A 12,515-nucleotide genomic window follows, 5' to 3' on the forward strand; every position below is an offset into this window, starting at 1 on the left:
CACAGTGCATAGGAGACATTGGTGGCTAAGTCTGATACTGCATTCCCAGGGACATAGAAGACAGCAAACTAATAAAATTGGCAGGAATAAAAAAAAGAGGGAGCCCCTGGGAGGAACTGAGCTCCATCTCACAGCAAAGGACCACATCTGCAGGTCTAGAAAAAGCTGGGGAAAAGACAGTTTCTCTTGGAAATTCTCAGAAGCACAAAGAGGTAGGAACGTAAAGAAGCCCAAAGAATGGAAGGCCGGCAGTTCCTACTGAGGCATTCGACGTAGAGCAGCTCCAGACTAAGGGTAAGAACAGAGATAAGACAGACAACGAGAGACTAAAAAAAAAACCAACCCAGCATCCAGAGGTGGTCCGAAAGAGTGGCTGGAGGGCAGCTCCATGATACCCCTATAACAAAACTGAAAATATTCCAAACTTGAAGAACCTTCAAAGGTCTGGCAGGAGACAATGAAGAGCACAGTGCTAACCCTCCCTGTAGGTCTGCTCCCATCCTACCTCTGCCCTGGAGGTGGTGGATGAGACACCACGAGTGACAGGTTCTGTACCTTTCTCCAGCAGCGAATGGATGGAAGTTGTGTGCTGGGACAGAAGCGCTGATCTTGGGATGATGAAAACAGTCTCGCCTGCTGCAAGAGTCTCTCGGGCTATCATGCCATAATCTGCCACTGTGCCCTCTGTGGTAATGCATACCTACGAAAAGATGCAAACAAACAAACAATCACTCTCTGGCACTGCATTACCCCATGCCAACAATTGCTGAGAGAAAACAAAATGAGCAATAATTATAACTGTGCATGTAGATAAGGCTCTTGATTCAAAAAGATCTCAGTAAGCTTAAAAGGTCTGGCAGGAGACAATGAAGAGCACAGTGCTAACTCTCCCTGTAGGTCTGCTCCCATCCTTTTAACCTGTTCCATGCCATTCATGATTTTATAAACCTCTGCTTCCACCTCCCTGTCATCTCTTCTCCAAACTGAAGAGCCCTAACCTGTTAAGTTTTTCTTTATACAAGAGGGCCAAGCCACCCTTTATCATTGTTGCCCTTCTCTGCACCTTTTCTAGCTCTGCAATGGAGCAGCCAGAACTGTGTGCAATGCAAGGGCAGTGCACCTGCAGGGCCTGTGAGCATGTACTGGCTAGCAAGGCCCATGCTGACTTTCACTACTAACGCTGCTGCTGGTACCTGAAGAGGGCTACTTTTTGAGGCAGTTATGACCCCAGCTGAAGGTTGTGTGACCCCCTTTGGAGTCCCGACCCACAGTTTGGGAAGCCTTGCTTTAGGGATGTTACCAAATAGCGAAATATTCTGTTCTTATGACATCAGTGAGGCACAAGCATATCAAATCAACCGAAACTTGCACTTAGAAGTTACCAGTGTTATACTCTGACTACCCACAGAAGGAACATAAATGCCCAAACCTTATAACATCATCTCTGTTTGGCTTGTCTCCTGGTTGCTAAAGGATGGATGTTTGGAGTATCTGGATCAGCAGGACTCTGCATTCTTCAGTGGCAGCTTAGCCATCTCTGTGGTGTGTGTGTTGGGGGGGGGGGGGGTTACAGTACTATGTAACGTTCTACTAATTTAAAACTAATCGGAGAAAGTTCTTTTTTACTCAACGCACAATTAAACTCTGGAATTTGTTGCCAGAGGATGTGGTTAGTGCAGTTAGTATAGCTGGGTTTAAAAAAAGATTGGATACGTTCTTGGAGGAGAAGTCCATTACCTGCTATTAATTAAGTTGACTTAGAAAATAGCCACTGCTATTACTAGCAACGGTAACATGAAAGACAGTTTTTGGGTACTTGCCAGGTTCTTATGACTTGGATTGGCCACTGTTGGAAACAGGATGCTGGGCTTGATGGACCCTTGGTCTGACCCAGTATGGCATGTTCTTATGTTCTTAGGCCAGTGACGGCAGGTGAGAGGTGTTAAAAGTTGTTATGGATGGCCAAAGCAAAACTATTCCTTTGTTCCCTTCCTTATATAGGGATTAAATTGCATTTCTTCATTAATACAAAGCAATTAGCTTCCAGAATGGCAATCCGATTGGTCCACCACTGCCTGTACTTTTTCCAAATTAAGCAGATCATTTCTTGGCTAGAGCAACACTGACCAGGCTTTGAGGCAAACATCTTCTGATAAATCTAAAGGCATCGATTGGTAGGTTAGTAAAGCTAGGTTGTAAAACAATCTCAGCAACACCTAACTTGCTCTATTTTTGCAGGTAAATAGGCTTTCATTATTATTGTCTATGTATAAATGGTCTCCCTTATGCAGAGAAAAATGACAAATATCCCATACAGCTCTGAAACAGAGATTCCATTTTCTCAGGGTATACACACAATCAAGTTTTACTGGGCCTTGCTCCTACATTATGTTTTCTTAACAGGATATGCCCTGGGGATGTACTGCTGCCTTTCCATAGGTAGGGTTATTGCTATTTGAGTTTTTGGAGTTAGTGCTGCTTCAGTATGGCAGGTTTGCTACAGCTATGCTGAGTTTGTTTGGGTTTTTTTTCAGGTTTTACATTTTTCAATGTGTCTGGTAATAGACAGAGTTTGTGTTTCTGTTACTGAGTCAACAGCAGAATCAGAATATCTTTTTTGTAAGGTGAAATATCCTAGCTCTGCTCTGCACTCACTGTTGAGAGGTGGGGGGTTCCTGTGGATACAGAGTATGTGTTTACATTTAGCCCTGTAATGGTCATGTTTTCAGTTTGTCATACATGTGAGCATCATCTGTTAGGTGTGCTCTGACAGAAAAAAGGTTGAGAACCACTGTATTAGGAATACTCCAGAGTCTTCTTTGCCTAATTGAGAGCCGAATCTATCACTGAGGGGCGAGGAAGCTAGATCACTCTAAAACCAGGGGCAGCTTGCACCCTGTATTTCAGGTCAAGATTATGTGCATCAGCAGACATGAGATGGGAGACTGTCACATTCACATCTGGAGATCTTGAAGCAGCTTGTGATCCAGAACTGCTGCCAAATCTACTGGTGGCTGCAGGAACTGCAATAGTCTAAAGACATCCATCCTTGGGTCAGCCTCCTTCTGAACATTAATATTAAGTACTGTCATTACATTATCCAAGAACTTGAACTAGCAGAAGTCTTCAGAAGGAAAAATATACTAAGGGATCCAATGGAATTCTTACAGAATTTTCGTCTACCCCTGGACCAAGGAAAATGCTGAGTCATGACCCCACTGATGAGATAGTGATGGGGATGGAGATCTCTGTTGATGTTGAGGGACACCTTCATGGAAGTAGACCGATTGGGCCAAAATCCTGTTTTTGTCCTCCAATACCTGATGAGACCCTCCTCTCCCCAGGGAGAGGATAAACTTGCTTGGCTTGTTGTGGACTCAGGCCTACGACTGGCAACTCCTGAGGTGAGGCATGTACCAATGTCAAACTATATGGGAATATGTCATCCATCTTGGACAGGAAAGGCTCTAACTCCCACTTCGGTCCTCAGGTATTGTTAATGAGACACAAATTATTCCCCAACTTTGCTAACAAGTCCACAGGCTGAGGTGCCCTTTGGGCCAGGGTTGCAGGGAGATGCATCCTCTTCCAAGAACCATATGGGTTCTTCACTCTGCTGTAACACTGCTGAAGAGCTTGGCTCTAAAGATGGAGCCACCGAGATGTTCCACACCAATGGAACTGTACTCTCGGCAGTCTTCCACATCAGGACCTCTTCAGAGGTCTTCTGCGCCAGTGGCTATCAGACTAGCACCATCTCTGATGGCACCACAGCTTCTTGTGCCAATGGTACTGAATATGGTGCTACTGTATGTCTCTGCGCAGAGTGCGTCCATGGCACTTTTGAGAGGATGCTCTGCACCGAAGCAATAGACAATGCCCTTGTGGGGCTGGGATCCAGGCAAAACAGAGATGTCAGCATCATAGGATTTTTCTGTACCAGAAAAGATGGCGGCACCTGCTCCAATATGGTCTCATCCTTCCTAAGCGCGAGTGTTGCCCAGGCATAGACTTATGTCTTTTTGGCTCTAATGGGCCATGCCCTGGGGAAAGACCCTGCTTAGGTACCTTGCTCCACACCTCTTAGTCTCGAGATGGATCCGGGAACCAGTGCCACAGTGGGGGGAGGAGGGGGGGCATGCCAGCCTCACCCAGTTTCACATGCTGAGAGTCCAAAGAAGTACCATTTTGAGAAAAGGAGTGGCTCCAATGTCTGGATTTCTGCTGCCACTTACCCTTCAACACCCTTTTAAAGTCCTGCATCTTCCATGCCCAAGACCGTTGAGCCCTGGGAGACTATGCCCACAACTGTAGCAATTTGTCATATCATGATGTAGGCCCAGGTCCTGAGCACTGGACATCTGGCACCTGCAAATGCAACCCTTAAAACCACCAATGACAAGCTTCTTGGCCTTTTTCTTTTCCTTCATCTTAATTTTTTTTTTTTTAAAGCACTTAAACGTTTTGGTCACAAAATGTGACATATCTCTCTAAGATCGTGTCTCATTTCATACCACTGAGTCCTGAAGCTATTCTTTTTGATCATCTACTTCCAATATGCCTTAAATCTTACTTTTCTTTTTGCAAAGCATGCCTATTGGGCAAGAAAGCCATTCTGCTGAATTGAAAAGGAGCTGTAGGCCCCTCCTTTTGGACCTGGCATAATCTGCTACACAATCTTCTCGTGATGGATTATAAAGCATCGCACCACTCCTTTAAGAAAAAACAACAGGCCTTTATGAGGACTTAGTTCGGCTACTTACGTTCTCTCTCTCCAAAAGCCAGAAGTTTAGTCTTGAACAATGTTATTTGACTCTCTCTCTCTGCACACAAGGTTTTCTCTCATCGTTATAATCAATGTTGTTATGATCTGTGTTTATGGGGTATGTAAGGAACCAAACATGCTCCATTTCATGCTATGTTTGTCAATTATACCATTCTACAATAAAACAGATTAACCATAAAGCACTTAAACGTGCTGTTTAGGGGGCCGCAGAGACAGTGGAAACCTCCTCCTGCCACTGCAACAAGACAGAATAACTGGAGAAAGAAGCTTTTAGTATGAAAAAAAACTTTTACATTTGCAACAAAAGTATACTGGTAACCAATGGAGTGGAGTAAAAGAGGACCGACAAGTTTTTCTAGAGCAACCCGTTACAATGTGTGCAGCAGTATTCTGGGTTATCTGGAGTGTGTGTATTAACTTCCCAGACAAGCCTAAGTACAAAATATTGCAATAATCTATGCATGATAAATCAGTGTAGTGTCACCGTTTTCACTGCCTGAAAATCTAAATACATCCAGACAGAAGCTTGAACAAAGAGACTGAGGGGCTCACGATGCAAGCTCAATAACATTTTACTGAGCTATGAAAGATGGGTCATCACATAGTTCAGCCCTGTTTGTCGAAATGGTGACAGCTGAGTGAATGAAACCAATGACAGCAAAGAAAAGCATTACCCAGGGGTGGGAAAATATTCAGCTGCCTCAGGTTCTAGCTGTTCCGGTACTGAGTTGATGCACAGCTCTGCTAATTACCCCAAGGGAAATTCTGCACACAAAAAAACCCCTTAAAATTCTGCATACTTTATATTGGTCAAAATACACAATGTACATGACAGTCTAAGTAATTAATTTAAAATATAATTACAGAAAAGTTATTACTTAAAGATGCAGAGTTTTAAATATTTTGAGCAGAATTTCCCTAGAAGTTCACTGTAATAGTATCTCTTCATCCTCTCTCCCTACTCCCCTGCCCAGTCTCATTTCACTTTGCCCTCTCAGGCCCCAACTCCTCCACATGCCATTCTCTCTTCCCCCCCCCAGGCTCAACTCCTTTCACTCTATCTCCCAGGAGTTTGACCACTCTCTCAGTACTGCCCATTACACAGGCTCCCTATGTCCCTCTCTCTCGCACACACACATCCCCTCAACACAGGCTCCCTCTTTTGCGTGCGCACTCACATAGGCTCCCTCTCTCTCACGCATACACTCACATATGATACCTCTCTCTCTCACATACCCCTGCACACTGGCTCCCTCTCTCTCACACACACATACAGATCCCTTCACACAGGCCCCCCTCTCTCACAAACAATCCTTTTTCATGAACACCAGCTCCCAATCTCTCACACATATACACACTCCTTCACAATCTCCCCACCTAAGCTCCTCCTCTCTGGCACCCACACCCACCCACGCTCATAAAATATTCTCTCTCTCTTACACACACACACACACACACACACACAGGCTTGCAGTCTTACACCCACACATGCGCACACCTACCTATTCACACTTTCATCTGGGCTTCCTCCATCTTTGCCGCAAGCGAGGCCTTCATCATTTCACTGTGAGCGGGATGGGCTCGTGGTATGCTGGGGCCTGCGCGATCTTTGACGCGAGCGGGATGGGCTCTGCTCAGGGCTGCCGGGACCTGCACACTGTTTGTTGTGAGCAGAATGGGCTCCGCTCAAGTCAACCCAGGGCCTGCTCCAAATTCTGTGCAAAAAATGGAAATTCTGTGCAAATTCTGCGCTCTGCATTAGCGTAGAATTCTGCTAATCCAATGAACATCTTTCTTGACTTGCAGCAAATCCTGAACAGCACCAAACTCATATGCAGCTCTTTTGAGCAGCCTGCCACTCGTTCGTTACATGATGTACAGTAACATTTCAAACAGGATGGGAAGAGGGATGCAGGGGTTTACCAGACTTCAATGGGGTTTTAATTGGAAATTGAACCCAATTCTAGACAAGTTTACAGCCATACTCCAGCTCCTTGCACTAGCTTCCTAACTGGATATTTCTCAAACTCCCTATTACATTAGAGACTTCTACAAAGAGACTAGAGGAAGTATGAAAAATTCTGTCAGCATCAAGTCCATATCCATAAGCAGATTCTAAACCCCCCCCCCCCCCCCCCACCTCGTTCCTCACCTTTGCACTGAGTTCCAGTTCCATCTTCTCACACCATTCTAAAAACTGCGAGAGCGGTCCAGAACAGTCACCTGCAGCAGCAGGGTCTCGCTTGCCTTCAGGATCATCTGCAATCTACACACAAAGCAAGACACAGATTTCAGAGCATAGCACATAGTGGACCTTCCACCTCTCTGATCACAGGACAGACAACATCCCCTCACCACACCTGCTCCCCATCCCAACTGACCACAATAGACAGACCTTCAGCAATATGGTTCAGTCATGTTATTTTGGCACTGCTCTCTCTCCTAACTCAGGACTTTGAGTTTTCCTGAGCATGCACAATTAAAGGTGAATTTTAAAAGCCCGGCACGCGCATCAATTAGGGGATGCGCAGAGAAGTTGGGCTCGCTTGTGCCGACCGTATTTTAAAAAGTGCCCAGATATGCATGTAAAATCCGCTGGGCACACATCTGAAAAGTTTCCAAAAAAGAGGGAGGATGTGGGCATTTCGAGGCCTTGGCAAGAGATGGTGCTTGCCAGGTCGCATACTTATTTACGCACACAAGTCCCCTGTCGGGTAACTTTACTTCTGATAGGGGTGATGTGTAAGTTTATAAAAGGATTGAGCCATTTCTGTGGGGTTTAAAGGGTCTGGGGTAATGGGGGGAGTGTAGGCTATCAAACCAAGGGGGTTTAGAGGACCTAGATTTGAGCTGGTGGCAGAACTGATAAACTGGCACACGCCCCTTTTAAAATTCCCCGCCTTATGCAGTAGAGGTGGGATTTGCGTGCCCATTTAAAATTTGGCGCACGTGTACGCGCGGCCAGGCCATTTTATAACGCACGCATATTAAAAACTGTCCGTGTCCACACGCCAGTTTGAAAGTTACCTTCCCTACTTTGTGCCAACGCCGCCAAACGAGCTACCTCTGTCTTTTTCTGTCCACTCTGCTTACAGCAGGGTCACTGTTTATCCTCGAGCTGCCATGATTTTTGCATTAGCTTTGTACGTTTTTGTTTAATTTTATTTCTCTAACTTAGTTTAAAGTAAACTGGATGGTTTCTAGTTTTAGTTACCTTAAAAAATATATTTTTAATTTTAAGAGGACCGTGGCTCCAGAAACATAAAAAGCCATTTAAGATGCATGGGCACGAGGTGGGGACTGGCGGTCCCTCACATGTAGCTTGATAAATTTGCCAGTGTGTTATGCAATGGCTCTCAGAAATTGGAAAGATAGTAGACTACTCAATTGCACATTCCGGTGGAATACAATTTGTATGGTTTACAAATATGAGCTTGCCACAGCAATTAAGTTACATCAGAAAAGACGAGTACATAGAATTTGGCGATGTATATCTGATAACAAACCATATATCAATGGTATAGCGCTAAAGATTCAGGGACCTTGTCAGAATAAATAAAAGTCCAATAAAAATGTATTCAAAACATTTCCAACTTTTCTTCAAAAGGTATTTAGAAAGCTCTAACGTCCTGCCCCGGACGATTCCTTTTGATGCTGCCGCGCTGCTCATACACTCCTTTGTCTGGGCACCCGCAACCACACAATGTTTTATAAAATAAACGTAAAAGTTTCCAGTGTATTATCTGGCCTCTGTGTTCAAAGACGCAACAACTTGAAAAAAAAAAAACCAAGCCAAAATCCACACTCTTGAAGTGTTGGCATTTCCACTGCGTGCATGTTGCAGCCATTCTTGAAGGAAGCATGACGTACATAGCGTAAATCCATAGCAGGAATCAATGCTTTATTACTTGCAAGAGCTGTAAAGGTAGAGTTATCATACAACCAATCCCATAAAATGCATAACACACTGGCAAATTTATCAAGCTACATGTGAGGGAGCCCCAGTCGTCCCCCCCCCCTCGTGCCCATGCATCTTAAACAGCTTTTTATGCTTCTGGAGCCACGGTCCTCTTAAAATAATTAAAAATATATTTTTTAAGGTAACTAAAACTAGAAACCATCCAGTTTACTTTAAACTAAGTTAGAGAAATAAAATTAAACAAAAACTTACAAAGCTAATGCAAAAATCATGGCAGCTCGAGGATAAACAGTGACCCTGCTGTAAGCAGAGTGGACAGAAAAAGACAGAGGTAGCTCGTTTGGCGGCGTTGGCACAAAGTAGGGACGGCAACTTTCAAACTGGCGTGTGGTCTCGCACCGGCACATGCGCATCGGCCAGAGCCCAGGGACGCGGAAAGTTTATAATATGTGTGCGTTATAAAATGGCCTGGCCGCGCGTACACGTGCGCCAAATTTTAAATGGGCACGCAAATCCCACCTCTACTGCATAAGGCGGGGAATTTTAAAAGGAGCGTGTGCCAGTTTATCAGTTCTGCCACCAGCTCAAATCTAGGTCCTCTAAACCCCCTTGGTTTGATAGCCTACACTCCCCCCATTACCCCAGACCCTTTAAACCCCACAGAAATGGCTCAATCCTTTTATAAACTTACACATCACCCCTATCAGAAGTAAAGTTACCCGACAGGGGACTTGTGTGCGTAAATAAGTATGCGACCTGGCAAGCACCATCTCTTGGCCAGGCCTCGAAATGCCCACATCCTCCCCCTTTTTGGAAACTTTTCAGATGTGTGCCCAGTGGGTTTTACATGCATATCTGGGCACTTTTTAAAATACGGTCAGCACAAGCGAGCCCAACTTCTTTGCGCATCCCCTAATTGATGTGCGTGCCGGGCTTTTAAAATTCACCTTTAATTGTGCATGCTCAGGAAAACTCAAAGTCCTGAGTTAGGAGAGAGACCAGTGCCAAAAGAACATGACTGAACCATACACATCTCCCTGCACTGGGTGAGGGTAAATACCTAATATCATCACTAACACAGAATTGGCATGAGCAGGAACTAATCTGTAGGCACTCCTTGCTGAACAACTGCAGTTAGAACTGTGTGCTCTACAGCAGGGGTCCCCAATCCTGTCCTGGGGGCCCACCAGCCAGTCAGGTTTTCAGGATATCCACAACGAATATGCGTGAGAGAAAGTTTGCATGCACTGCCTTCATAACATGTAAATTTTCTCTCATGCATACTCGTTGTGGATATCCTGAAACCCCGAATGACTGGTGGGACCCCTGCTCTACAGAACATCAACCTCAGATTATTTATTTTATTTATTTATTCCTTTATGTTCCTTTAATCACTTATGTTCCTTTATTCCTTATGTTCCTTTAATCACTTAACCCACCAAAACATGGCAAACATTGACAGAAAAGGACCGTTTGGCTCATCCGGTCTACCGGCTGCCACTGTCAACATTGATCTAACTAAGGCTTACTCCCAGCTGTCAGCCCTACAAGTTTGACCACCTATGCTGCTCAGGTCACTATCCCTCCTTACCACAGCCAGTATGCCAGCAATATTTCCCAGCTGTGAGAGGTACATGTCTGACCACCTGCAGGAGATCACCGCTAATCTTTAATGAGAGCAATTGTCAAAGGGATCTAAACAGCTAACTTCAGAGTTATGCACCTAGAGCCGTGGGTGTGAGAAGTGCCACGGGCAGAGCAGCTAAATATAGCCGTCTACTTTCACAACACAACTACATTTAGTTATCTTGCACCTAGGCATCCCACGGTTGCTACAAGGGTACTTAGTGAAAAGTGCCCCTTCTATGTCCTTAGCTAGGAAAGACAACCAAGTCTGCCTGCCGCCCTTGCAAAGGAACCTGTCACCTCCCTCCACAGTTATATCTAGGAACTTACCAAATCCCCATTGCCCTTACGTCCCCTTTTCAGAGCCACACTGCCGCTCTGTGCTCCTCGGCATTGTCAGCTCCTCTTTTTGGCCCTCCGACCCTTGTAAGTAGAAGACAACCTGTCTCTATTCCTAAAGCAACTCTCTGGTCCCGAGTCAATTGTATTCTACCGCTCCCTCCCAAGTCCCCGCTTACCACTACATTTTGACGTAGGCTACTTGAATTTTCTTTTTGTTAAGGAGTATTTCCCACTAACTAAATCACACAGGAAGTCGCAGCAAATTTCTGATTTGCCCATCACTCTTTCCCCCCCTCCCCCTTTTTATCTCATCTCTTCCCAATAACATCTATAAGAGCTTAATACCTTCCCATGTCCTTGCTATACAGCTCTCCTCCACCATGCAGCACTACCCTCTCCTCTGTACACATGCACTTTACCCCCTTCACCTTCTTGGGGAGGGACAGAGCCTCCGTTACCTTCAGCCGCTTCGCTTCGGGCTCCATGTCCGGGTACAAGCGGTGAAAAGCGAGAGCCGCTTCAGGCTTCTTCCCCAGCCCCTCTACCTGCTACCCGCACACATTCTCTCCCAATAATCCCGCCCCCTACACGTGTTGCCGCGAATCCGTGCATTTACTTCCGGGACAGCAGAGGTCCTTCCCCCCTCTTACAGGCACCGTGGGCGGGGCCAGCGCTGCGCCTCGATGGGGAGGGGGAGGAGAGCGGAAGTCGTTCGCGGAGCCCGAGGGCTCCAGCCTGCAGGGGGGGGGGGGGATACATTGTACAACAGCGCATTCTACAGGTGTTGCCAAAGTCATACGAGGAATGATTAAAATAAAAAAAAGAGGAAAAATTATAGGTACAAAAAATGTGACAAGGATAAATCTCAGGTTTTGTTACTAGTCCATATTGTCTTTGGTCAGGTTACATTTCTTTTTGTCAGACCAGACCGAACTAGTCCTGGTTTGACCCTTATCCCATCTGGAAACATTTTATTATTATTATTATTATTATTGAACCTGAACTGTAGGTTAAAAATAGGATGTGGAAAAAGCAGAACATTTATAAGAACACAAGATTTGCAATACCGAGTCAAACCAAAGGTCCATTAAACCCAGTATCCTGTATCCAACAGTGTCCCTGCTAGGTCACAAGTACCTGGCAGGATCCCAAAAGTTTGATAGATTCCTTATTGCTTATCCCATAGATAAGCTGTGGATTTCCCAAGTCCATCTTAATAATGGTTTATGAACTATTTTTCCAGGAACTTGTCCAAACATTTTTTAAACCCAGCTACTCTAACAGCTTTCACTACATTTTCTGGCAATGAATTCCAGAGCTTGCTTGCTTATTTAAGCATTTTATATACCGTTATTCCAGTAAAGATCACAACGGTTCACAATATACGTACATTCATAGATCAAGGATACTCGACTAGAGACATTCATCATTCGGGGCCGCACATTCATAAGTCAAATTCAGTACATTCATAAAACATGTCAGTACTTGAAAGGACAATAGTACAAAAGTCAATGTAATACATTTATAATACAGGTCAATACTAGAAAGATTGATAATGCAAAACATGGAGAGTAAAATGAATAGATCATTATGTAGGGGAAGCATGAGTAATTGTTCAACACTTTTAAGTTGAGATGATTGGTAAGGGAATTTGTATGCAAGCATCATTTAGTTAGTTTTGTGTTGTTTATAGACTCTTTTCGTCTTATAGAGGTTAGATTAGGTTGCGTTTTTGAAGAGTCATGTCTTTAGTTCTTTTTTTTTAATTTTTTTTTGTCAGGAATCAATCATAGCCTTCCGGGCAGGGAGGTCCACAGATTTGGTCCAACAATGGAAAAGGCG

At 44.7% G+C, this 12,515-nt stretch overlaps 1 protein-coding gene across 2 annotated transcripts in view; it reads right to left on the reverse strand.

Moving 5' to 3' along the window:
• The window catches only part of SETD6 (SET domain containing 6, protein lysine methyltransferase), a 47,607-nt gene extending 36,329 nt beyond the window's left edge, over positions 1-11,278 (reverse strand). Inside the window, exons 1-3 of one of the 2 annotated variants that reach the window (XM_029609244.1) lie at positions 11,132-11,278; positions 6,939-7,052; positions 556-700 (exon numbers count right to left, since the gene is read on the reverse strand). In XM_029609244.1, the coding sequence (XP_029465104.1) occupies positions 556-700; positions 6,939-7,052; positions 11,132-11,158 (286 nt within the window). In that variant the 5' untranslated portion in view covers positions 11,159-11,278. Of the gene's footprint in view, positions 1-555; positions 701-6,938; positions 7,053-11,101 lie in introns of both variants that reach the window. The other variant, XM_029609243.1, reaches the window with a different exon arrangement.
• Between the last annotated feature and the right edge of the window lie 1,237 nt (positions 11,279-12,515).

The sequence above is a fragment of the Rhinatrema bivittatum genome, chromosome 7 (assembly GCF_901001135.1).
Source record: "Rhinatrema bivittatum chromosome 7, aRhiBiv1.1, whole genome shotgun sequence".
Classification (NCBI taxonomy): Eukaryota; Metazoa; Chordata; class Amphibia; order Gymnophiona; family Rhinatrematidae; genus Rhinatrema; species Rhinatrema bivittatum.